This window comes from Rasamsonia byssochlamydoides, assembly GCF_041956645.1.
Source record: "Rasamsonia byssochlamydoides strain NRRL 3658 unplaced genomic scaffold VTN77scaffold_3, whole genome shotgun sequence".
NCBI lineage: Eukaryota > Fungi > Ascomycota > Eurotiomycetes > Eurotiales > Trichocomaceae > Rasamsonia > Rasamsonia byssochlamydoides.
In genome coordinates, this window is record NW_027192386.1 from 334,035 (window position 1) to 358,420 (window position 24,386).

A 24,386-nucleotide genomic window follows, 5' to 3' on the forward strand; every position below is an offset into this window, starting at 1 on the left:
AGCCTCTAAGCAGACAATCGCCAATTTCCTTTCACCATGAGCTTCATACGGCGCATGACGCCAACAGACCTCTTCTCCTTGAACCTGACGAATCTCGACCCACTAACCGAGAACTATGATCTGGGCTTCTACCTCAACTATCTGATGCGATGGCCATCGCTCTTCAGCGTGGTCCAGGACCGGGATGCAGGCATTGTCGGTTACAGTAGGGATATCCTCTATTCCTCCCATTTCGATACGATACTATGTCCTCATCTTGTTGAACGTCTGGCTGACTCTGCCTTTCCCTCTTGCGGGATACTAAATAACGAAAAATAACAGTCATGGGAAAATTGGAAGAGCAACCCCCCTCCATGCGGCACTCGCCGCACTACACCCCCTGGCACGGCCACATTACCGTCTTGACTGTCGCGCCTGCATGGCGAAGGCTTGGCTTTGCGCGCCGCCTGACGGAGAGCCTCGAGCACGTGTCCGATATCAACGATGCGTGGTTTGTCGATCTGTACGTGCGCGCGGGGAACAAAGTCGCCGTGGGGATGTACAAAGGGATGGGGTGAGTCGAAAACAGACGCCATTATCCACACATAAAATATGTTACTGGTCTGACATTTTGCGACCTCAGGTATTCTGTCTTCCGCCGTGTCGTAAACTACTACAGCGATGACCCGACCGGCCTCTCCGAAGGCGAAGACGCCTTCGACATGCGCAAACCCTGCAGCCGGGACAAAAATCTCGAGCATATCCGCGAGAAAGGCGAGGAGTTCCTCGTCAGTCCGGAGGATGTATATTGATCGGTTGATCGAAACTCGAAACTCTTGATTTCGTTTCTCCCCACGAACGAGTCCGACGACGTCGACTCTGTATCTAGCGTATATCTGGGACCGGTGCAGGTGCGGCATTTGGAGGTGGAGGTGGAAACAAAAGCCGGAGAAATTATTCTCTTTGACCGCAGTTTGCGGTACGAATACTGGTTGGAGTGGTTTTTTGCTTATTTCAGCATTGGGAATCGGTGTCAACGGATTGTTCCTCTTGATGTTGTGTTCATGGATATGGACATGGTGAATGTCTTCTTATAGACCATTTCTTTCCAGGATCTGCTGACAGGATTGGCGAGGCGAATCTTGTACATTTGCAAGCAAAATATGTTGATTTTCACATGTATATAGATAGACGACTATATATAAAAAGATCATTATGATATACGTTCTATTTATTCCATTACATGGGCAAGAACAACTCAGATCCATCAGATAGAAACACCCTATCCCGAGATGCGAGAAAATGCAATGCAAGAATCATTAGAATGCGTGGAGTCCATCACACAACGCCTATTCGAATGCGTAAGGATGAGTCATGACCATAGCCACGTTTCTTTTGTTTAAGATAGATGGCCAGATATGATGTCCAGCATCAGTTTTATGCTCATTGAACACATGCACATTGAACACACTCAAGTACGGAAGGCCAGCTTTGGTCCGCTGCGAATAAACCGAAGGATAGCCAGAAGCACGGCGCAGGTGATCAGACAACATGCGCAGAAGAGCTGCACGCCCAGGTAGTTATTCGTATCGCTGAGGATAGCGCCGCCAATCGGGGTCCCCACCAGCAAGGCAATGGAGCTGAGGGAAAAACACATGCCCAGCCGCGTCCCAAAGCTTCGCAGATCCTTCGTGATGGTCATCATCACCACCGGGGGCAGCGAGACGAAACCGCCGGAGAAGAACCCGTAGAGAATCGACAAGACGATAATGCCGGGCGTGCTGCGGACCGCGATCCAGCAGAACGCCAGCACGCTGGTGATCGTCGCGGCGGGCGTGAGCATGTTGAGAGGGCCCGTATAGTCGGCGATCAGATTCGGCGTCACTCGACCGAATGTCGAGGCTGCGTTGAGCATCGGCACGAGGTAGAAGCCCAGGTTGTCGTTCACGATTCCGGTCTGGATCGCGTACGGCTGGACGTAGATGAGGTAGTTGTAAAAGCCGAGGAAACCCAGGAAGATGGCGATGCAGAAAATCACGAATTGCAGCTCCTTGAAGGCAGACAGCTGCAGCAAGGCGCGTTTCTCCTTGGGCTTGAACCGCATCCGCAGGACGGCAAGGGAGATGCAGCAGGTGCCCAGACTCACGAAGCCGATGATCCGTGTCGCCCATGGAAACCCAACCTCCTGCTGCAACTGCCGGAACATGATGGGATAGATGACGCCGCCGATGCTGCTCCCGGAGGCGGCGATGCCGTTGGCAAGGCCTCTTTTGCGGCGGAAATACTGCGGCAAGATCGCGACGGAGGGCACAAACAAAAGACCAGCTCCAAGCCCGATGCAGATGCCCTGCGCGAGCATGAATTGCCAGTATTGGGTGGATAGACTGGTCATCATTAATCCGAACGGGATCAAGAAGGACCCCGACAGCAGCAGCAGCTGGAAGTAGCCTGCGTCGAAGAGCGGGCCGGTGATGACGCCGATCAGCATCAGGAGGAAAGACTGGATCGATCCGATCCAGGCGATCGACGAGGCTGACATGTTCGAGAGGATCGCCTGCTCATAGTATGTTTGGAAATCGCCAAACGTGTTGATGATTCCCCTGGCAGTAGTCAGCAAAGCAACGAGAAAGAGAGACACTGTGCATACGTACCATGAATTGAAGAAGAGGAAATGGGAGCCCAACACCTGCAGCCAAGCCTTGAGACCGGTATCGAAATCCTGCTCTTCATTGTGATAACCCGAGGCTTTTGGTTCTTCTGGCAAAGGAGGATCGGAGCCATTCAACGAGGAGTCCCCGCTGTTGCTGATGGGCTCCATGGTTTTCTCATCAAGATCCGGATTGTCCCCCATTTTCTCTCGCTGTCCCCTCACCGTTTTTCTTGACTTCAGTTTGACCTTAGCTTGATATATACAGGCTGAGCAGGATAGATACTAGCTTAACTCGGTGAGGGGCACAGAAGTCAAGATCGATGGGCCAGATGCCTGCCCAAGCTGTGCTATAGTCGCCACTCGCGAGAGACAAGCATCGAGGGCAGCTTCCAAGCAAGCCAGTTTAAAACCAGAGGCAGGGACCAGGCCTTTTTCTCTTTCTTTTTTCTTAATTAGTTTAGTTAGCTAGTTAGGGCTGTCGGCGAGTCCAGTCAATTTAGTTAGTCATTTCTCCCTGCATTTTGCGGGGCCGTCGCCATGACTCTCACTCGCCATGTGCCACGGGAACGAAGCAGCATGGAGATTTTAGTCTCGAGATTAATAATAATAATCATTTTGAATGTGACTTTTCGCCTTTTCCACGCCCACTCCATGGCTATCGTCGGCAACAAGACCCAGACTTGGCAGTTCGGGCCTTGGGTTCAGAATCTCAGACGCCCTGAGTCTAACTAACAATTATCAGATGGAGGTGACCAACTTGGCACGGACACCGCCAATGTTTAAACGTGCCGATTTATCCATGCTTGCTGTGCATTATTAATAAAAAATTCGTCGGGGCAGGGGTAGATTGGTAGCAGTAAGGTACCTTCAATCCTACCTAGTGTGCCATAAACCCCTATGGGAATGTTTCTTGTCCAGCAAATCTAATAATTATTTGCCACGGCGAAACGCCCTGTCGATGACTCGATGACTCGTTGCATCAGAAGATGGATCTTTGGAACTAGGTACTTCCGCCGTCTCACCGCTTTTCCCCAAACAGGCAATCTCGCGGGAACCAGTCCGATCGCCGAGAACAGCAATCATATTGTTTATCCGTGATCCCGCCACTTCGGATGTCGTGCATTGCGGAAGTGGTTGTCGGCAAGTGCCAGACCCAGTGGGATCCGGAAGCTAATACGGAGTAAGCACTTCTTATTAGTCATCTGTATTCAACAAAACAGCTCTGGATGAAGTTATACTTTGTGAATCAGCTTTGCATACAGAACAGTTGCCAGATTCTTCTCATAATAAAACTAAATGTGTTGGCATTGAGCAACAGTTGGATGCTTCCATTTCTTGTTATATTGATCCTTCGTGCCTGTTACTGTTATTACTACACTCGCCATCCACTGCAAAGCAGGGAAGAAATTAAGATAATAGTGTCATGACTCATGGATGAGTGCAATAGCGCGATATTGAATACAATGCAAGTCTTGATTGGTCAACAGAGCTGCGTAATTCACAGTGTGTTGCAGGTGACTCAGTGTCTATTAGTGACAACTAATGGCAATTATCTATTCAACTTTTCGCCAGCCAGGACATGAGGACTCCTTGAGTTCTTCATCTTGCACTTCCGTGGTAGGAAATGCTTCTCTGGAGACAGGTTTGAGTTCTCATTCATTTGGCACATAATTCACAGAACTGCTCTTCAATAGAACAAAGAAAAAAAAAAGCAGACAAACACAGGCAGGGCTTGCGGGTATCAAGGCCACTTGTCATCTCAACCCATTATTTTCCCGTGAGCCTAGAAAATCCACCAACACCGAACGCTATGCGACAAGAAAACGACAAGAAAAGACAAGACACAAGAAAACATACAGATATCAAACCCAAATCGAGTAGTCATCACAAGGGAAATTTAGAGCAATTCTTCGCAGGTCCAGTCCTCGTACCTAGAAATAAGAAGTTAGTGCTGGATGGATGGAAGGTGGCAGTCGGGAGCTTACCATCCGTCAGGGAGGTATCGTCTGATGATCAGCGGAATCTTCTTCTGATTAAGTTCTTTGATCGCGATCTGCAGGGGATCGGTTTCGCCCTCGAGATCCACCAGCACAGGAGCATTCATGCTGCAGCATCGATCAGCCCGTACGCCCACAGAATACCATCATGAAGATAAACCAACCTGATCTGTAGGGCTCTCGTACCCAGCACGCGCGCTCTCTCATATTTGGTCATGTACGGAGTGGTCGTGCGTTTGTCGTTTGGCACTTTCTTCTCCCGATGCTGCTCCATGATTCGCCCGGCGTATCCTGCGTTGGGATCGCCGGAAATGACGGTCCTCTCCCCATTTGTCGCATGCGCGTAGCCCTCTTCAGCAGCGCCTTCGTAGCCCTCTGCGCCCTCGACGTCTTCCGGATTGATGAAGTCTTCCGGCTCATTTTCATCAAATTCTTCCGCGGGCTCGTAGTCGAAGCTATATTGATATACTTGTCAGAACAGTTCCCTTGCAGTCGCAAAAGACAGATACGCTGAGAAATGATAGAGAACCCTCGCCACGCAGAATCGAAGTACACAAGGTAGGGTCACTCACCCAGTGTCTTCGGCCTCGTGATCACCGTAGTCAGACATCTTGGAGTAACGAGAGTTGAGAGTGTGGAAAAAGAGTGACTATTGCTTTATCAGAGCGAACGGAGTTATCACGAGGTCCTTTGAGGCTGTTTTGATGTCCTCAGAGGGTGGCAGCGCGGTGTTGAATTGGACTCGTTGGTCGGCAGGTTGCGATCTGAAAGGCGGCGTAAAAAGTTCACATGTCGCGCTAAACCATTCTGGGAAAAGTCGTTTAGCCGCCCAGTGAATGACTCGGGACAGCTCTCACCGCCTCTCCGTCACCGCACCAACAAGCCGGCAAAATAATTTATTTCGTCCAGACGTCCAGCAATCTTCAGAAAAGTCGTACCACCTCTTATCATTCATTATCTCATCAAAATATCCCATGGTCTTTCAATTATAGTCGCTGCCCCGCCAGCTGGCGTGGTTATTGGCAACAATGGCGTCCAAGCGGAAGGCTGGCGCTGAAGCTGTCGGGCTTCCTAAGAAGGTTCCTAAGCTTATGGCTGGGGACAGTTCAGGTAAGAACTTCAGGAATCAAACCCATTGTAATCCACGCCTAAACACGTTCCTTAGATCTAATCTACGGAGAAGCTCATTCAGACCCCGATTATTCCTTTTCTGAGGAATCGAGTGATGTGGACGAGCAGTACAAGGAAACTCCCGCGACACCCTTTTCTACCACTTCCTCCAAATATCCATCCGAGCTCAAGACCCATCTTTGCCCATTCGAAGGTTGTACGAAAGCCTTCAATAGACCGGCACGCTTGCAGGAGCATCTGCGCTCTCACAACAACGAGCGAATTTTCAAATGCAACCATGATGGCTGTGAGAAGACGTTTCTACGTGCTTCCCATCTCAACCATCACATCAAGAGCGCCCATACCACAATCCGAGACTATGTCTGCGACCGTCCGGGCTGTGGAAAGACCTTTGTGACAGGAACGCGTCTCCGGAGACACCTTGCAGCACATGATGGAAGGGACAAGTATCGGTGTACGGAGTATCCGCCCTGCAACGAGACCTTCCGGAAGCACTCGACTCTGCACAAGCATATTATGACCGTCCATCTCCATCAAAAACCGTTCCCATGCTCGTATGTTGATCCTGTGTCGGGCCAAAAGTGCCCTCAGGCCTTTGATACGGCAGGTCACCTCCGAGCCCACGAGGCACGGCTGCATGCGGAGAATCGATTTACTTGCACGGAATGCTCTCGTGACTCTGGCGATGGATCCGCCGGTGACGAATCCAAATCTGCGTCTGGAGGAGTCAGCTTTCCCACATACGCTCAACTACAAGCTCACATCAAGGCTGCACATCCGCCAAAGTGTCCAAACTGTCCCATCGTCTGCTCTACATCTCGAGAACTGCGACGTCACCTCGAGGTTGCGCACGGAGACGTAAGTCTGGAGGATCGAAAAGTATTTCCTTGTACGGTGCCTGGCTGCGGACGTAGCTTCACGAAGAAAGGCAATCTTACGGTCCACGTTCGTACCGTGCATGAGGGGGAAAAGCGGTTTATCTGCGGGGAGACCGATCTCTCGTCCTCGAAGAAAGTGGAGGGGTGGAATGGAGAAGGATGTGGGAAACGGTACGGCAGCAAGTTATCCCTGGAGGAACATGTCCGTACTGCACATATGGGCTTGATGAACACCAAGGCGGAGCGCAGAGAGCGTCTTGGATTAAAGAAACCGCAAGGCCGATCGAAGCCGCCGGTCCCATCGACTTTGGCCCTGCTGACTGGCGAAGGCTACGCTGAAGAAACGGGCCGTCATATTCCCTGCTTTATTGAAACGTGTGAGTACCGATTTCATCGGGACTACGATCTCTGGGTGCACATGAGCAGCAAGCACGGCTGCAGCGAAGACGAGATTCAAAACCTGTTTACGCAGCGAGCGCTTCTGGCCCATGAGAGTTCAGATAACTACTTCGGAATTTACGGTCTCGACTTAGACAACGGGGATTCCCAGCAGTTCTTTAATGACGCTGTTGCTCCGCAACCCAGTGGAGATATGGTCGATACGGGCCACGAGTTTGATGAAAAGATTAACGACATGAACTTTTTCAATAATGAAAACGACACCGCCATGCAAGATTTATTCGATCGGCATGGAGAAGTAGACGCTAGCCATTCGATGACACCTAATGAGGATATGACGCTGATGGATCCGGTATTGTCTCAAATGGCAAATGAAATCTGACGTCTTTATCTATTTTCTTCTTCATCTTCTCCTTTTTTTTTCCCCCTTAATTCTCATCCTCTCGATTGGCGTAATGTATTGTACATATTCCCCGGGTTTGTACAATAGATGATTTCTTGAAGCGATCTATTTACTATGATTTGTACTCTGTACTCTGGCATTCCTTACGTATTGCCTGCGCAATATATCCTATCCTATTTCACTGTGACATCAAAGACTTGACAACATACTTTTTACTTCCCATCTTTTTTATGTTACGGGGAGGGGCATCGCATTTCAGCTGAGTGTCACCCAGAAATTGACTGTGAGTCTTTCTCTCTTTTCTTCCAGGTCATAACATATGGCAGCAAGGATAACGTAAGGTTCACCACTAGTTATAATTCTTGAGCGATCTCAGCTGAGAACGATCACATCAGAATTATTTGAAAGCCGCAATCATGAGATATATATTGGCCACACGACATGCTTGACTGTTGTGCATGCGGAGCAGAGATTGAACCTGCTGGGCAAGCCATCCTCTCGGAAGATTTCAAATAGCAGAATGAGTTAGTGTTTCACTGTATTGCAGCTGATATCGAGAAAAAGTACTTCAGAGCACCTTGGGTGTGGAGTTGCCATAATCGAGTCAGTCAGTTGGCCCTATATTACTGTTCATCTACACCGCGAAGAAATATGTTCATGAACTGGTAGTTATAAAAAACCATCGCCAAAATGACGATTACGACGATGACGACGACAACGATGATGATGGTTCTCTACAGCAGCAAAGATTTCGACTATCTGGGATAGCTCAGCTTAGCGCCTTGTGGAAGGAGGATGGTTTACTCGTTCCTTGGGATCGAGATGCAGCAGTGGTAGGATGTCCTCGAAGAAAACAGAAGAGGATCGCAGATGTTCATCCAGTTGCTATACATCTGCTTCTGGATGAAGACGACGACAGCAAGTTCTCTGGCGTTCCGATTCACGCGCGCTGCTGGACGTTGATCCAGCGCATCATCGGCTCATAATATGCTGAAAAGTATCTGGAATACCTTCTCCGGGCTCTCCAACAGCGACAGTTCGACGACCTGTTTGACTTGCAGCACTACATGTCCGCAGCGTGGTACAATCACGGATACTGTTGCCAGTGCTGCGACTGCCGGTCTCAAAGCAACTTCCCCGAATCGATCACCCATCTCAGAGACCCGATCAATATTCCCGCCATCAAGGATCTTCTTCTCGCCGGTACCTGACGTCGCTTCGGGGAACGGGCGAAGTATACAACCCGCCATGGGTCCCGTGCCTGCCCGACGGCATTATCTTGGATCCAGCATCCCTCTGGATATCAAATATATGATCATGGAGTACCTTGACCACAAGGATACCGGGAACATGTTAACAGCTTTCCAGTGGGCGATCCCGGACTCATACTGGCAATCTCGGTTCCCCAGCCGGGTCATCTTCGAAATCGAGGACGTGATCACGTCCTCGAAAGACCCGGACTGGCAGTACCTCTGCCTGCAAGCGGAAAGCCTCCTCGAGACGTCGCATGAATTGCGGAATCGACGACGGATCTTGAAAGTCTTGGAAGGAACCAAGCGTGTCTTCTTTGAGATGTTGGCAATGGAGAATCAACAAGTGGAGCGAAATGCCTGACTCACCTAGCTTCTACTTCCACCCCATCTGCTGCCAATGGCTGAATGAAATTTCTCTAGACCGACGCCTGCTCATTCGTCTGATGCAGCTGCTGCTCTACCTCTTTTTTGATACAATCTCAATCTAATCTACCACATAAGAGTAGAAATTTATAAGGAGAAACTTCCGATTAACAGGTCCCTCTGAGAGGAAAAGTGATAAAAAAATAAAAAATAAAAAAATTATAAAAAAATAAAAAAATAAAGGATGTCTATTCTTATAGAATTAACTGAGGCGTTAATTCATTACAAAACCCTTGGTTCTGAATTATGCAAGGTGCATGGTGCATAATAAATTATTTTGCAAATCACCTGACTCAGAACCCAGATTAAAAACTGTTCCTGGATCGAGTGCATAGTAAACCTTGGAACAGCAAATTAGGTAGCTTAGATAGTTGGTAACACCATCCAATTGTGTTCTTTTTTTTTTCTCCACGCCAGATCTTTTCAAATCGTGTTGATCATGGAAAGTCCATGAACTGTGGAGTAATTACCTCACAGTACTCCGTACTCCATAGTTGAATGACCATTCATGATTATTATTCGGCTGTACTAGACTACGCCGTACCAGTCTATGACATATATGATCGTCAAAAGGACACGTGTTCTTGCAAAGCTTACCAGTAACCACTAACCAGTTACCAAGGTACGGAGTACTCCATAGTAATAATAGTAAAATATATTGCCTAATTTAATAATAATACCCTGCAGCTATCCGTACAACTGTGGCACTTGCAGGTTATAGCACGCCATGCGGAGTTCCTGTTCAATCCTATTGAGTAACGCCACAATTGCTTACTGTGCTACTCCATACATAATGCCCGTGCATCGTGTCTCCAATGCGGGATGGATGGATTTGGAGTAATATGTACGGAGTACGGAGTACTATGATGGCTTTATTCGTTGGTTGCTCAGTCGCCGGGAAGGACATTTTGATGCTTGGGAAACAGGTTGTTACCGGAACACGGAGTATCTGATTGAATCAGGTACTGTACCTAGGTATCCATGGATGGTGCCTACCTGCCTAGGTAGGTAACACAGTGTGGCGTAGTGGGGCATTAAGTTAATTACTAGTTACCGACATGTCTTCTGGAAAAGGCACGAGGAAGAACTTACCTAGGTAATATTAATTAGGTACCCTAGGTACTGAGTACTCCGTACACAGTTCCCAAGGTTCATAGAAAAGCTTCAGTTTGTGTTGAAGCCTAATTTTTACTGAGAACAACAACCCAGCCAGGCAACCATGCAGGCCATAGCTTCAGGCAGAATGATCGACGAGGAGTGGCTATGCAGGTGATACATGCAGGCACCAGACATTTCTCGAGCCTTTTCGACTTCGTAACGTGGCTGGTTGCCAAGAGAGAAAACGAAAAGGGATGAACGATGGAGTACAGACTCTTGCCCCGTGACCACCGTGTCCACTCCCCTGGATAACAATAGTGGCTCGGTAGCCCTGTGCTTGATCGCACCTGCCAGATGGAGCATGTCTTGGAAACCGACCAAGAAGACTGGTCATTATGGCTTGGCAAATCTAAGACATACGCAGCTACCTGAGTATCGAACCTTGCTGCTTCGGACATCTGTGACGGTTGAATGGTGTATAAAAAAAATGAACGTCGACTGCGAGGAGTGTATCTCCAAATTCATTACTATGTTGTTGTACGAGAGATTCCAGGTGCAGTAGTGATCCATACGGAGTACGGTGTAACGAACGGTGTAACGAACCACTCAAATTTCAACGACCCGGGTACCTGCCTAGGAGTTACACTATGTTGCTAAAAATGGGACTTGGGTCTGACAAGTGACAACGTGCCCATCTATAATCTGACAGCCGCCAGGACGACTCCTAGAAGCGAAGCATGCTGAATCAGTGGATGAGACGGTATTGTTGAGACCTGACTGGGCATGATCCTGGCGCCTGACAAATCAGCCACGTACAGGTCGGAACTTGCAAGTTGCAACAGCCGAAATCGGATGAACGGTATCGTCTGCCGGGGAAGATCTCAACTTCCTTGGGAAAGTAGTAGCCCTAATTTAGACTTATTTAGCGCATCTATTCTGTTGTTCTATTGCCTAAGATGGGAGTGAATAATCACAATGACATTGAATAGAATGCGGAGTGCGAGAACCGTGATTATTCAGGACAGGCCAGTCTATGTTTTCTAGTCCTGTAAGCTGGCGGGGCGGGGGAGAGATGACGCAGCCTCCGGGGACCAGTGAGAGGGCGGTTTGGGGTCTGATGGCGCCATTTCGAGGCGCTTACCCTGTCCAAGGCTAACATCCACCGCTATTCCTAGGCTGCCCGTAGGCGCCCTTAGTACCTGTTAGTATTCACCCGCGAACCTTGGGAGGCTGACTGGCTCCCCAGGTCTAGTCCCTCCGGCCTTCCCGGCTGACCTCGCTCCCAATAGTCTAGGCGGGCGGCGGGAGGAGAAACGGTTCTGGGCGGAACTCACTTCTTCCCAATTAATTCAAGAAGAAAAAAAGAAGAAAAAAAAAGAAGAGACAGGGAAGAAGGCAAAGAGCCACGTTCTTTTCACTTTACTTTCTTTTACCCGATCTTAGATTCCTAATTCTCTTATCTTCTTCACTAGATCTCCGGCCGCATCGAGCTATCGGGTCCGTTGATCATACTCCGTAGTCGCTCGCTCGCTCTCGTGCCGGTCCCTCCGGTGCCCTGTCACTCTTCTCGGGCGACGTCATCCTCCCACTTGCTGCGCCAAACACCGCCCAACCCTGGCTCTCTCGCTCATGACTTTCCTTTAACCTACTTTCCTCCATCCAACTCTACGCGTCCCCCATTTCCACCCGCCGCTCGCTTCGTAGTTATCGTCCTCCTGGAATCGATGGATTGACGTGATTACCCGTCCTGAGGACGTCGAACAACTTCGAGAGAAACGGGTTCTGTTCTCCGCGTGGAGGTGGTGGGATTACTAAGAATACTCACTCACTGCCCGTCCACCGGTGTCAGGACAGCTATCCATCCATTCGCTTTTCCTCTCCCATCCTCTACGTCTCCTCTGAGCAGTTGCACTGCCAGATCGCCTCTTTCCTTTGCCGGGTCGGGCTGTCAGACGTCCATTCTCTCCAATTCAGAACGCGAACGCTCTCCTGCAGCCCACTGCCGCCATGGTTCGCTCGCGTGGTAAGTGCAAGAAATAAACAGCTAATTAAAGAAACATGTCATATACAAGCTCGCCGTTGGCATTACTCCTTATTCTGCATCGAATGTGCCGATCGCTGACCCTCCCTTGCGTCTGCTCACAGTCCTCTCGTTCATATCCGCCTTAGGCTCGCCGCACCGACATCAGGGCGCCACTACACCCGACTCCGGTTCTTCCACACCAGCATCAGCGAGCCAGCAGCCAAAGATTGAGAAGCCTACTCCGCAGCACGATGCCGCCCCAGCTCGCGCGTCGCCGGACCCTTCCACCGCGGCCACCAAACCTGACCGGTCCAGTATGCGTCCGTCGTCCATGGCCTTTACCTATCAACCTCCGTTGATGGACCTTGCTGAAGAAACGCTACCGGAATTGCTGCCAATATTTACCTTCCTCAATAGCCATTCGAACAAGCTGTACCAGGAAGGCTATTTTCTCAAGCTCAATGATCTGGACACACGTATGTAGGCCGTTGCGGAAAAACGCCGAATGTGTCTCGCTAACGTTTCCATAGAGGGAAGGCCATGTGCTGATCGACATTGGGTGGAATGCTTCGCACAGCTTGTCGGGACCGTCCTGTCGCTCTGGGATGCCGCTGCGCTGGACGCAGCCGGCCAAGACGGGGAGGTCGCTCCTACTTTTATCAACATCGCAGACGCCTCGATTAAAATGGTAAGCGAGCTTCGGATCTGACAAGAAGAAGACACGCTGACGCACTTGGTTTCTGGTGTAGATCGAGACGCTGCCTACTCGCACCCCAGGCGCGAAGCCATTGCAGAATATCCTCAGTATTTCCACCGCGGGGAAAAATCGATACCTGTTCCACTTCAATTCTTTTCACTCGCTGACGCAATGGACCGCGGGTATCCGTCTGGCCATGTTCGAACATACATCGCTGCTGGAGGCGTATACGGGCTCGATCATTGCTGGAAAAGGCAAATCGCTGAATAACATCCGCACCATCATGGAGCGCTGCCGATTCAAACACGAAGACTGGGCCAGGGTCCGATTTGGCGCCGGCACGCCGTGGAGACGGTGTTGGTGTGTCATCACTCCGCCAGACGAGAAGGAGTACCAGAAAATGCAAAAGTCGATGAAGAAACGATCGGCGTATGATCGGACAACACCACTTCTCACGGGAAATATCAAGTTCTACGAAACCAAAAAGACGAAGAAGGTCCAGCCGATTGCAACCATCACGGACGCCTACGCCGCGTACGCCATCTACCCTCAGTCGAAACCTCTCATTGATCAGTCCACCCTGGTCAAGATCGAGGGCCAGATCACCATTCACTCCCAAACACCGTCGACGACGGAGGGGTTTGTCTTCGTCATGCCAGAACTGCACCCGGCCGTGTCAGGGTTTGAAATGATGCTCCGCTTCCTCTTTCCGGTGTTCGATACGTTTGGTCTCTATGGCCGGCCCAACCGACTCATCGCCGATACGAACAACGTCAAGAGTTTGATGTTTGCGTTCCCCAAGAAGAAGCGATACGGCTACCTGGATGTCCTGGACGTGGCCAATCTCATTCACACTCCCGGAAGTCAAAACTGGTCCGAGAAGGAATGGAGAACACAATTGAAGGAGGCCACTGCACAGCGGATGGCTTCGCAAGTGAGCCCGGCCAGTAGCGTTGCCGGCAGTCGGTCCCATTATCGGGCCAGCTTGCCCTCTCGCAGCACCACGACCCGATTTGAGGAGTCTGGGGAACCTCTCTCTCCGGAATTTAACCAGTCTGCAGATGCCATTATTGGAGGCTCGGAGATGTCAGGTGGGCCTGCCTCTTCCGAACATGGCCATGCTCGAGCTGCGTCAGATACCCTGGGATTTCCACATACCCGTCACCCGGAGAAGTCGTACACGCCGACTCGATTGTCGATCGAGAACACTCCACCAGAGCCGCCTCTTCACGGTGGCTCCGAGGAGCGTCCGGGGACTGAAGGATCCAACGAAGCCAGCGGTTCGGACGGCGACATGCGACCTTCTAATCCTCCTCAGGCTGAAGTGGTGAGACAAGACCTTCGACCGCACGAACCGCCCGCGCCGGTGGCTGTTCCACCGGCTTTCACACACAGTCCCGGACAGGTACCTCCGACTCGGCCACAACCGTCACCAGAGCTCCGGAGGGCCAACAACCGAATGTCGAGCACTACTCTGGCGCAGCTGGCCGAAGTCGGCAGGATGAATGGAGCAACGCCCCTGGCTGGTTTCCAGGAACATGATGAGGAGCCACACCAACCGGACCGCCGAGATGTAACTACACACGAAGATGCCAGTTCCCTTGGAGTCAATGCTGACGGACAGATGACCCCCAAAAGGACTCCCCAAGATAATCAAGGCATCGCCAGATCTCAGGACGCCGCTCCGTCTCCCGCCCATGGATCCAGCCCCTTGCCCAATCTTCGCATCGACACACAAAAGGCTGTCAGACGTAAGCCCTTGCCTTCACAAGCGTCCATTCCTCCTCAGGTATCCCATCCTCCTCAAGAATCTTATCCTTCTCAGGAATCGCATCCGGAACCCGAACAACCATCTGCTTCATCACTCAGCTTTGCAGATTTGCGCCATACTCTCGACGAAGAAGCATTGAATAGGATCATCACTCGGCAGTCGTCGTTTTCCCCAGACAAGTCTCCCGACAAGGACGTGCGAGGTGATGAGGACAGTGTTTACGACGACGAATCGGCGACCCCCGACTATGCCAGCACACGCAAGTCGACTGACACAAAGCGCTCCACCGCATCGATTCCTCGGCCCAGGATGGGAGTTTTGAGGACTGTGGGAACGACTACCCCTCCGAAAGAGGTGAAAGTTGGTGACGTCCATTATTTTGCGCATGTCGAGGCACCACAGGAGAATCCCGACATTCCTACCGTGGATTTTGGACCGACCTTGTCTTACGATCCCACTGCGAGGCGTCCGAGCGTATCAGATACGTTGAACAAGTTTGGCCATAGCAGGTCGGACTCGGATGCGACGGTGACCCGCCACGATAAAAAGCACTCAGCTTCTCCTGGTGCCGCCATGGGAGGCCACAGACGCGGACAGTCCCGCTCTCCTGGCGGGGAGGAAAAACGCAGAAGCATGGTTTGGCAACCTGGCTTGGCCACTGCCCGCCCCCAAACCCCGGCGTCCCCCGCGGTCACGCCTGAGCAGTTTGTCCACCAGCGTGCTGTCTCCCACCACCGAATAGGCTCTCCTGTGTATTCTCACCACCGGAATTCTTCTACTCAGACAGCTCCACGGCCTCAGTCCGGTGATTGGACGCTTCTTAGTCATCAGCACCCCCATGGGCGAGACCTGCCACCTCGGCCTCATTCCCGCGGTGCCAGCTCCATGTTGAACTATAACGATGTCACCAGCCATCTATCTGCCCGCGAGCAGGAACACGTGGCTCGGATGACGGGCTCCGCGTTTTTCAATCTCTCGAGCAGTAACGCGAAACAGCAAGCTCCTGTCGCTCCTGGTGGCCTAGTCAGTGCGATCGATGCCCGAGAGCGAGAAAAGCGTGAAATGAAAGAAGGGGTGAGCAACCAAATGGTACAACAGGCCATTGCTCAACGCCAGCAGCAACAGATGTACGAGGCGCAGCAGCAGCATGCGAGAGCCCAAAGTATCTACAATATGCCCGGTGCCAACTACACTTGGGACGCTTCTAGTTTCATGAATCCGATGCACCATCCCGCGAACGCACCGAGTCCGCAGCAGTGGGGCAGACCAATGACGCCTCAGCTTGCACCTACACCTCCAGCAGCCCATCAGCCAACTCACTATTATCCGCAGTATCCAGGTTATTAGGGGACGGCCCGGAAGGACGCTGGACTAATCCCCCCACCTACCCTTTCTCTCCTTGATAACGACCTTTCTCCAACCCTACGGCCAACCGCATTTCTTTATCATATCTACCTATGCTCACATTTGTATCCCTACCTAATCGCGACGATGCCATCTTTGCTATTTCGTGACACACGAATCCATTCGTTAGACCTAGAATCTTTCCTTCCTTGCTTGCTTTCCTTTGTGTGTTTTGATATCTGTTTGGAATTGACTGGCATCTTCTGGGTCTCTTGCATCACCAGTTCACGGCATGATATCCTGTTGTCGAAGTTTGTTTTGTCATCTGCGGCCTTACATTGCGCATTCAAGTGGTGTTGAAAGAGGGCTCTGGCGTTCCTTCGATCTCTCAATGTTTCTGATATTTCCATGGATCATGTTTCTAAACATTTGTTTGCTCCGACTTTTCGCAGGGCTGGTGTTTTTCTCCTGAGGCTTTTTTTTTTTTTCATAAGGTGTCTGTCTTATCATCATTGTCATTATTATTTGAAACTGCGACTTGGATTGTAGATACATATGTGATCTGGCTCGGTCAATGGAAGAAATTCTTATTATCTTGCTATGTGATATTGATGTTTTGCACATGTAAGACTATCTGAATCAGTAACCCTAAGTCTCTACTAGTCGTAGAAAGTAAATTTAATAAAGGAGTACTGCTGTTGTATTTTTATTCCAGGGAAACAACAAACAACAAGACTTGGGACTCGAATTCAAAGCAGAATCGATAGATGGATGGACAGATAAATCGTAGCATAGCAGAGCTCACAACAAGATTCAATTCCTGACAACGCCAACGCCCATTCACGCCTCTGCTAATTTGTTTCTTTCTTTCCTTCTTTTTTGTTGTCTTCTTGAACCCTCCACTATATATAGTACGTAGGTAGTACGTTCTCTGCTCGCTTACCTATTCAATGCCATGTCTCTCCATGCTGGCTTGGTCTTTTACTTCGTCCTTCCAGAATGAAAAACAGCAAAAATAAGATGAATCCTGCTTAACTAAACTAAAACAGCACAGCAAAAAAAAATACCCACAAGATATGATATGATATATATCCGCTAACTCGAGTGTAGTTTCTTGACCCTCAAAGCCCCCTCGTACAAGAAGCGATCCACGGCAGCCGCCACGGTCAGTGTCCCTCCGATGACGGCACACACTCCCGTCAAAAAGCCGGTGAAGGTCTTGGGACGAGCCTCGCGGTTGATGACTTTCATGGGAGAGATATCATAGTTGAAGAAGACTCCGGGGATACCGCCCTGAGCGTGCACACGCTCCTGGTGACCTTCCGCGGCGTCCGTACCCCCGGTCAAAGACCGCTTGTGCGAAGTCACCGAGTATTGGTGCGTCTCAACGCTGCCCTGGGTGCCATACGCGGCGCCGTGCAGGCCCAGCGGCGCGCTGTCGGATGATGCACTGTGGACGTTGCTGGAGTACGTGGGGTCCCACCCCAGAGGCAGGTAGGATGTCGAAACCACCTTGATGAAGTACATGTAGTTGTAGGCCGGCTCTTCGGTCGACTGCTTCACCCCATCCAGTGGGTTGGTGTGGTGGTGGTCGGTCCACTGCCACCGACGAGAGACCTCATCAGGGAGCTGAGGACCGAACCGGAGCTGATGGATCTCATGCGTCATGGTGTGTCTCTCGTCTGGCGCCAGCGATGCATCGAAGTACGTCTCCAGATCATGGGCGTGGATGTTCCCGTTCGTGAAACTGCGACCGGGAGCGATGTGGAAGTTGCCGATGACCTTGTTCACCCTGATGACGCCCTCGACCCGGCAGCCCTCCTTGCGTTGGGCATTGATTCTCTCCGCGTAACCTTCCCGCTTGCACTGTTCGATGTTCTCCCCCTTTCCGAACGACCACTGCCGCTCTGCATACGCTTCACGCACTTCGTCACAGGTATTGCAGCAGCCCGGCTTCTTCGCCGTCGAAGGCGGAGGGGCTCCTGCACATTCGCCACAGTAGTCAGGGTCCAGGTGTAGGGCTGCCTGGTCCTTTGAATGCCTGTGGATAATAGACTAGAATCAGCATTGCAATGTCGCATTACGGCAGTCGTCCAATTGAGAAGACAATCAGCCGGGAGACTCACAGATCAAGCGCCTGGACGTCCAAGACCCGGCCCCCTTCCGCAGGGGAGCTCAATCGCACTTTGTTCACGCCATGAACGACCCCAACTTGCTGCTCACCTGAGACGTCCATCACATCCAGCGTCAACAATTCGCATGGGAGCCGCGGGAAGGTTATATTCAGGTGGATTTCCATTCTCTCCCCTGAAAGCGCGAGCAATTGAGTTAGCACTGGCTTAAAACATGTTCAATCGTAATTTACTACCTCTTGACTTGTCCACAATCAATTCGGGGACCACCACCACTCGCCTGTACTCCGTCCATTCCCCCCAGACCAAGTACAGGATCACCAGCAGCGAGACCAGGGTGATAATCCCACCGGAGGTGGTCCGCACGCGGGCATCCTCGACGGTCTTCGCAAAGGCGTCTAGTCGCGTGAATCGTGATTTCGCAGGCATCTTGAGTGTGGGCGCAGGACCATGGGGCGTGGGGAAGGGAACACTGGTACGGTTATGACTCGGCCAGCCAGCTCCTGCGTCGAGGGCTTCTGGGAAAGGGCAAATCAGAGGTGACCAATCATCCGACTATAACTGTTTCATCCGGCGAAACCATGCGACAAGGAGCAAAGGGGCTGAGATCGAAGGGTAGTTGTCTTTCGCAAGGAGGAGCTCTTCTGGCAACCTGTCCAATACAGTATTGCGTACATCTGGTATTGACTCTGTATTGTTCTGTATTAATGATCGGGCCTAATTTAGTTCTGCTTTTTTTGTGACAATACGCCGCATGATGGCCCACTAGGAAAACGACCAGATTACGCGCTGTGATTGGTCTGGCCAGGTTTATGTCACGTGAACAGTTGTCGTGGGTGAATCACGCGTGTCATGTGACTCGAGTCATGTGCAGGCACCAGTCCTGCCCTGCCCAAATAGGCTTAGTCCCGACTCGAGGCTGCCTATCAGGCCCGCGAGTCTTTCGCCTCAAACGGCAACAGAAAGCCTTCTTCACGTCACACCCGCTCCCTCATTTCTTTCTCTCTTTATCCTCGATCCAAGTCCGCACTGGGCGCTGCCTCGGTCGGACTCGTGAAAGAACTACCTCTATTATCTTTGTCTTTTCCATTATCTTGTTCCAGGCCTTTTTGGACTCGGTTTCAGCTGAATGCAGACGACGACGACAACGAGGCCCCGGGCAAAGTGAGCCGTTTTACGCGCTCTCTGCCCCTCGATTCTTTGCTGCGATCAAAACACCAGCCTCCTCCGATCCTTCTTACCTACCTGAATCCCGTCCACTATGTTAAAGCTATCTTCCGGAACGATGCATAACATGGGAAAGGCTAAAGTGACCCGAGGTCGGGCCAACGCTCTGGATCGGGGTGGTATTCGGAAACGCGGTGCTCCTGCCGTGCGGGTCGATCGCGATGGCGACTTGGATATGAATGGCGTTTCTGATAAGGGTCGCGGTGGGAAAAGAGCTCGTGGAGACTCGGGACGAGGCGCTCCGGCTGCTGCTCCGTCTCAAGCGCGCGAACAGCGGAGAATGGCCGTCGATCGCGAGCGGACTTTGAATACCATCCAGAGAGCCCTGGCCGGCAGCGCAAGCGCTCAGGCGAACATCAGACGGGGTGGCACGAAAGGTGGACCGTGGGAACAGGTTAGCGTGCGCGGATGGAAGAAGAGCAAGGCAGCATCCAATCCCGACGGCGGCATCGGAAGCTTGGTCTCCTTCCTGGAGAAGAAAATCGCTCCCCCGGACTCGAAAGCCGCAGCGGACGTGCGCAATAACATAATGAAGGTATGTGCAACACCAGCATTTGGCGGTCACCGACGGAGTATTCTCGCAGCGTCGTATTCTTCCGAAGGGTGTGTTTCTCGTTTTAGGACGGTTCTCCACAGCGACGATCGACACTTCCCAGGCTTTGTCGCGTATACCCTTGGGTGACTGCAGTTTTCAAGGTCTCTTACGCCTTGCTAACGTTCAGTAGTCGCGTGTTGAAGGCGACGCTCTTATAGTGTCTGTGCGCCCGGAGCACTTGGACAGGATACTACATCTCAGTGGATTCACTTTCGCAGGCGCTCCACTCACCATTGAAAAGTACAGTCCCTCGCCGGAGAGCACGTCAACTACGGCCGACACAAAGGCCAAAATGACTGCTTTCTTGAGCAGCCGATATTTCCAGGACACCAAGCTCCTCAATCTTTCAGCTTTGGCCAGCGATCCGGTCCTGGTGGAGATGGGTCTCTTCAACAGCCCAACGACCGAATCTAAATTCTTCCCAGCGCTGATGAAGGTCTGGGAGATGAACTTTGAAACTCCGCAGAAGAGCCGAGAGGCTGTCGAGAGCGTCAGTCTGGCCAACAATCAGTTGTCCAACATCTCGCTCGTCACCACCCTCTCCCAGGCTTTTCCGAACCTCAAGAATCTGGACCTCTCCAACAACAATTTCAAGGACGCTCAGGCTCTCGCCGGGTGGAGGTGGAAGTTCCGACAACTGGAGTTCCTCGATCTCTCGGGGACACCGTTCAGTGCCGATCCTACCTTCAAAGATACGATGATGAAGTGGTATCCGAAGCTCAGAACCCTGAACAACACCACAGTCCGTACCGCGGAAGAGGTTGCTGCTCAGGAAAAGGCTCCCATACCTGTTCAACCGGCATATTTCCAAGACGACTCTCAAATTGCCGAGACTTTCGTCAGGGCGTTCTTTGTTGGGTATGACAATGACCGAAACGACCTCATCAATGGTGTCTACGATAACAATTCCACGTTCTCTTTGAATGTCAATCCTGCCGCTCCTCGAGGGGCGCAAGAAGATTCGTCTGCGGCATGGGACCCGTATATCAAGAAGAGCCGCAACCTGTTGAAGATCAATCATCTGCCCGCTCGGATGTCTCGTGCTTACGTCGGTGCCGAAAGGATTCGCGAGTTGTGGAATTCTCTCCCTAAAACGAGACATCCTGACATGGTTGCGCACCCGGAGGAGTGGCTGATCGAGTGTCATCCTATCCCCGGACTTCCTGATCCGTCAGGACAAAGCGTTGCCGGTGTCGGTGGGTTGCTCATCATGGTGCACGGCAAGTTTGATGAGCTCGGCGGCACCAAGGTGGAGACCCGCAGTTTTGATCGGACCTTCGTGCTTGGTCCTGGCGGAGGAGCTGGAGGAGTCAGAGTCATCAGTGACATGCTCACTTTGAGAGCGTACGGCGGACATGTGGCCTGGGATCCCGACAGTCAGACGGCAAATCCCATGAATGCTCCGCCGGCCCATCCTCAAGCGCCGCAGGGATACGGCATTCCGGCTCCAGGCAAGACAGAAGCTCAAGTTCACCAGGAGCAGATGATTCTGCAATTGAGCTTCAAAACAAGAATGACTCTGCAGTACTCCGAAATGGCCCTTTCGGGCAACAATTGGAATATGGAAGCTGCGCTGAAGAATTTCGAGGAATTGAAGGTGAGTCATCACCTACCCTTTGTTCTCAGTATTTACAAGAGGCTGACAGGACTGTTTATAGGCGCAGGGCAAACTTCCACCAGACGCTTTTATTCCTGGTTTCTGAATTGAATCGAAATCGGGAACTGCAAAGGCGCACCACCGAGCATTATCTCATGACTCATTCTTCTCTATCTCTATTTCTAAATCATGTACTCAAATAAACTTTGGCGCGAGGGATTCAAATCGGGGACTTCAATTCTGTATGCATATTATTCCATGGAAATCTGTGTTTGCATGGCCTGGCGAAGGGGACGTGACGTGACGTTCATTATCTGCGGATTCGTCCCGCACCCTCATGTATGTTAATCATCAAAATTCTCATTCAGGAAGATACCTAAGTTTTGTCATGGGAATCTAGAAGACTGATGCAAAGGCTGGCGGCTGGGTTGTGACTTATCTACTGTAGTGTTATGGGTATATTTTCTGGAACATAGAAATGGCAGAAATGGCAGAAATTTCTGTTCAAAACCATGATATTTGATTTGCCTCTATTTAAAATAGAAACGTAGAAGTCTAGCATTGTAGTATGTACTCCGTACTCTGTACAGTATTTGATAAGGCAGACAGCATGCCAAGCTACGTTGCGCTAGCTAAGGTGGGTTCCAACCGCCGAGCTGTTAATGCTCTCCAAGGACTGTCCCCGCTCGTTACGACGCAATTGCTTCAGCTGTCCCATGAGGACGCTTTATAATTTTTGGTTTTGCAGAGGCAGCACAGATATTTACGTTTTATCGACATTTCCAGCGGCTGATGTGCTGCAGGCAGACAGAACTGCAGTCTGCGGCATGTGTTTTGAGGGCGTGATCGAGGAGCTACAACAACGGAATTGAACGACGAACACCATCCATATGCCCCCCAACGGAACGTCGAGTCCTGATCCTTTGGATGCAGGTGAGCAAGACGCAGTTTGCAGAATATCTCCCGTGCTGACTCGTGCCAGTCGATTACGACCCGATCGAGCACTTGAACGCAATCTTCTCTCATCCATCGACCCTCTCCTCCGTCTCTCAAACCTCCGAGGCCCTTCGGCTATACCAGAATGAGCTGGACAACGACATCGCGGAGCTAGTGGAGGAGCAGGTGACGTCAAATGCGGAAAGTGTGCAGCGCATCCAGGCCGCGAAGGCGGACCTGTCGGAGCTGTTCAAGAAGATCGACGATGTGCGCGAGCGCGCCGCGAAGACGGAGCGGGAGATCACGGAGATGACGGCGGATATCAAGCAGCTGGACAATGCGAAGAAAAACCTGACGCTGTCCATGACGGCGCTGAAGCGGTTGCAGATGCTGACGACGGCGTACGAGCAGCTTCGCGCCCTGGCCAAGACGCGGCAATACCGCGACTGTGCCCAGCTGCTCCAGGCGGTCATCCAGCTCATGGCTCATTTCAAGTCGTACCGGTCCATCGATCAGATCGCGACCCTGAGCAGAAACGTGGCGGACATACAGCGGGAGCTTCTCGAGCAGGTGTGCGAGGATTTCGAGATCACCTTCGCCAAGGGGGAAGTGATGCAAAGGCGAGGTGTCCTCTCTGAGGCATGCCTGGTCATGGATGCTTTGGGTGAGAATGCGCGATCGAGGCTCATAACGTGGTACTGCAATACGCAGTTGCGAGAGTACCGGCAGGTTTTCCGGGGTAACGAGGAGGCTGGTTCCTTGGACAATATATCCCGCCGATACTCCTGGTTCCGACGGATGATGAAGACGTATGACGAGGAGCATGCCGCCATCTTCCCGTCTTCATGGAGAGTTGGCGAAGTCTTGACCAATGCGTTTTGCGAAGGTACAAGAGACGACTTCAAAGGGATCTTGTCGCGGTCGGTCCGAAGCGGCCAGACCCTTGATGTCAATCTCCTGCTTTCGTGCTTACAAGAGACGCTGGACTTTGAACACTCGCTCGATCGACGCTTTGCGAATCCGTCCCGGGCCTCGACCGACACTTTGACTTCGATGGAGACGCCGGTGTTCACGCAGGCCATCTCGGAAGCCTTCGAGCCGTACTTGGGCGTCTGGGTCGAGGCTCAAGATAAGCTGTTGGCTACTATGTTACCAAAGTATCGGCAGCAGCCGCCTAAGCCGGAGGATGAAGAATTCCACTCCCAGCTTGTCGTTTCCTCATCGACCGAGCTTTTTACCTTCTACAGACATGCTCTGGCTCAATGCGCGAAGCTTTCCACGGGCGGCAGCCTCGCGGAATTATCCAAGGTGTTTGCAAAATACTTGGATCAATATGCGCAACAAGTGCTTCTCTACTATATCAGCGAACGGCCAACCGGACAGACTCCTTCCAAAGTGCCGTCTCTGGAGGACCTCATCATCGTTCTCAACACGGCAGACTACTGCTATACGACTTGCGGCCAGTTGGAAGAGAAGATCAGGGGCCGGATTGACGAGAATCTCAAGAAGACCATCGATCTGCAAAGCCAGGCGGACTCTTTCATGGGGATCGCCAGCGCCGTCGTCCGCGGACTGGTGCGGAAGGTTGAAGTCGAGCTGGAGCCCTGTTGGCGCGAAATGCGAAACTCGCCTTGGCATAGGCTGGAAAGCGTCGGGGATCAGAGTTCCTACGTCGGAGAGCTGCTCTCCAAGACCAAAACGAAAGCAGAGGAAATCCTTCAAATGCTGCATAAGCATCAGTATGCCCGGGCGTTCGCTGATAACCTTGTGGAGTTGATATCGAATACTTTCATCAGCACGGTCTATCAGTGTCGGCCTGTCTCGGAGACGGGGGCTGAACAGGTAATCCCCCC

At 51.4% G+C, this 24,386-nt stretch overlaps 7 protein-coding genes across 7 annotated transcripts; 4 read left to right on the forward strand and 3 right to left on the reverse strand.

Moving 5' to 3' along the window:
• Window positions 1-36: 36 nt before the first annotated feature.
• Window positions 37-791, forward strand: VTN77DRAFT_4187 (uncharacterized protein; the record flags this gene model as incomplete). Its single annotated transcript, XM_069420218.1, has 3 exons — window positions 37-205; window positions 322-553; window positions 623-791. The coding sequence occupies 3 exons, from the start codon at window positions 37-39 to the stop codon at window positions 789-791; spliced, it is 570 nt and encodes a 189-aa protein (XP_069281858.1).
• A 659-nt stretch (window positions 792-1,450) lies between these two features.
• On the reverse strand, window positions 1,451-2,830 carry VTN77DRAFT_4188 (uncharacterized protein; the record flags this gene model as incomplete). The annotated part of the gene is made up of 2 exons (XM_069420219.1): window positions 1,451-2,579; window positions 2,631-2,830. 2 exons carry the CDS (start codon window positions 2,828-2,830, stop codon window positions 1,451-1,453), a joined length of 1,329 nt encoding a protein of 442 aa, XP_069281859.1.
• Window positions 2,831-4,526: 1,696 nt separating this feature from the next.
• Window positions 4,527-5,236, reverse strand: VTN77DRAFT_4189 (uncharacterized protein; the record flags this gene model as incomplete). Its single annotated transcript, XM_069420220.1, has 4 exons — window positions 4,527-4,560; window positions 4,615-4,734; window positions 4,791-5,081; window positions 5,199-5,236. 4 exons carry the CDS (start codon window positions 5,234-5,236, stop codon window positions 4,527-4,529), a joined length of 483 nt encoding a protein of 160 aa, XP_069281860.1.
• Window positions 5,237-5,654: 418 nt separating this feature from the next.
• VTN77DRAFT_4190 (uncharacterized protein) lies at window positions 5,655-7,416 on the forward strand (the record flags this gene model as incomplete). Its single annotated transcript, XM_069420222.1, has 2 exons — window positions 5,655-5,736; window positions 5,792-7,416. 2 exons carry the CDS (start codon window positions 5,655-5,657, stop codon window positions 7,414-7,416), a joined length of 1,707 nt encoding a protein of 568 aa, XP_069281861.1.
• A 4,802-nt stretch (window positions 7,417-12,218) lies between these two features.
• VTN77DRAFT_4191 (uncharacterized protein) lies at window positions 12,219-16,049 on the forward strand (the record flags this gene model as incomplete). Its single annotated transcript, XM_069420223.1, has 4 exons — window positions 12,219-12,234; window positions 12,357-12,710; window positions 12,765-12,922; window positions 12,984-16,049. The coding sequence occupies 4 exons, from the start codon at window positions 12,219-12,221 to the stop codon at window positions 16,047-16,049; spliced, it is 3,594 nt and encodes a 1,197-aa protein (XP_069281862.1).
• Window positions 16,050-17,141: 1,092 nt separating this feature from the next.
• VTN77DRAFT_4192 (uncharacterized protein) lies at window positions 17,142-18,607 on the reverse strand (the record flags this gene model as incomplete). The annotated part of the gene is made up of 3 exons (XM_069420224.1): window positions 17,142-18,087; window positions 18,173-18,353; window positions 18,415-18,607. 3 exons carry the CDS (start codon window positions 18,605-18,607, stop codon window positions 17,142-17,144), a joined length of 1,320 nt encoding a protein of 439 aa, XP_069281863.1.
• An 856-nt stretch (window positions 18,608-19,463) lies between these two features.
• VTN77DRAFT_4193 (uncharacterized protein) lies at window positions 19,464-21,703 on the forward strand (the record flags this gene model as incomplete). Its single annotated transcript, XM_069420225.1, has 3 exons — window positions 19,464-19,940; window positions 20,131-21,597; window positions 21,659-21,703. The coding sequence occupies 3 exons, from the start codon at window positions 19,464-19,466 to the stop codon at window positions 21,701-21,703; spliced, it is 1,989 nt and encodes a 662-aa protein (XP_069281864.1).
• Window positions 21,704-24,386: the final 2,683 nt, after the last annotated feature.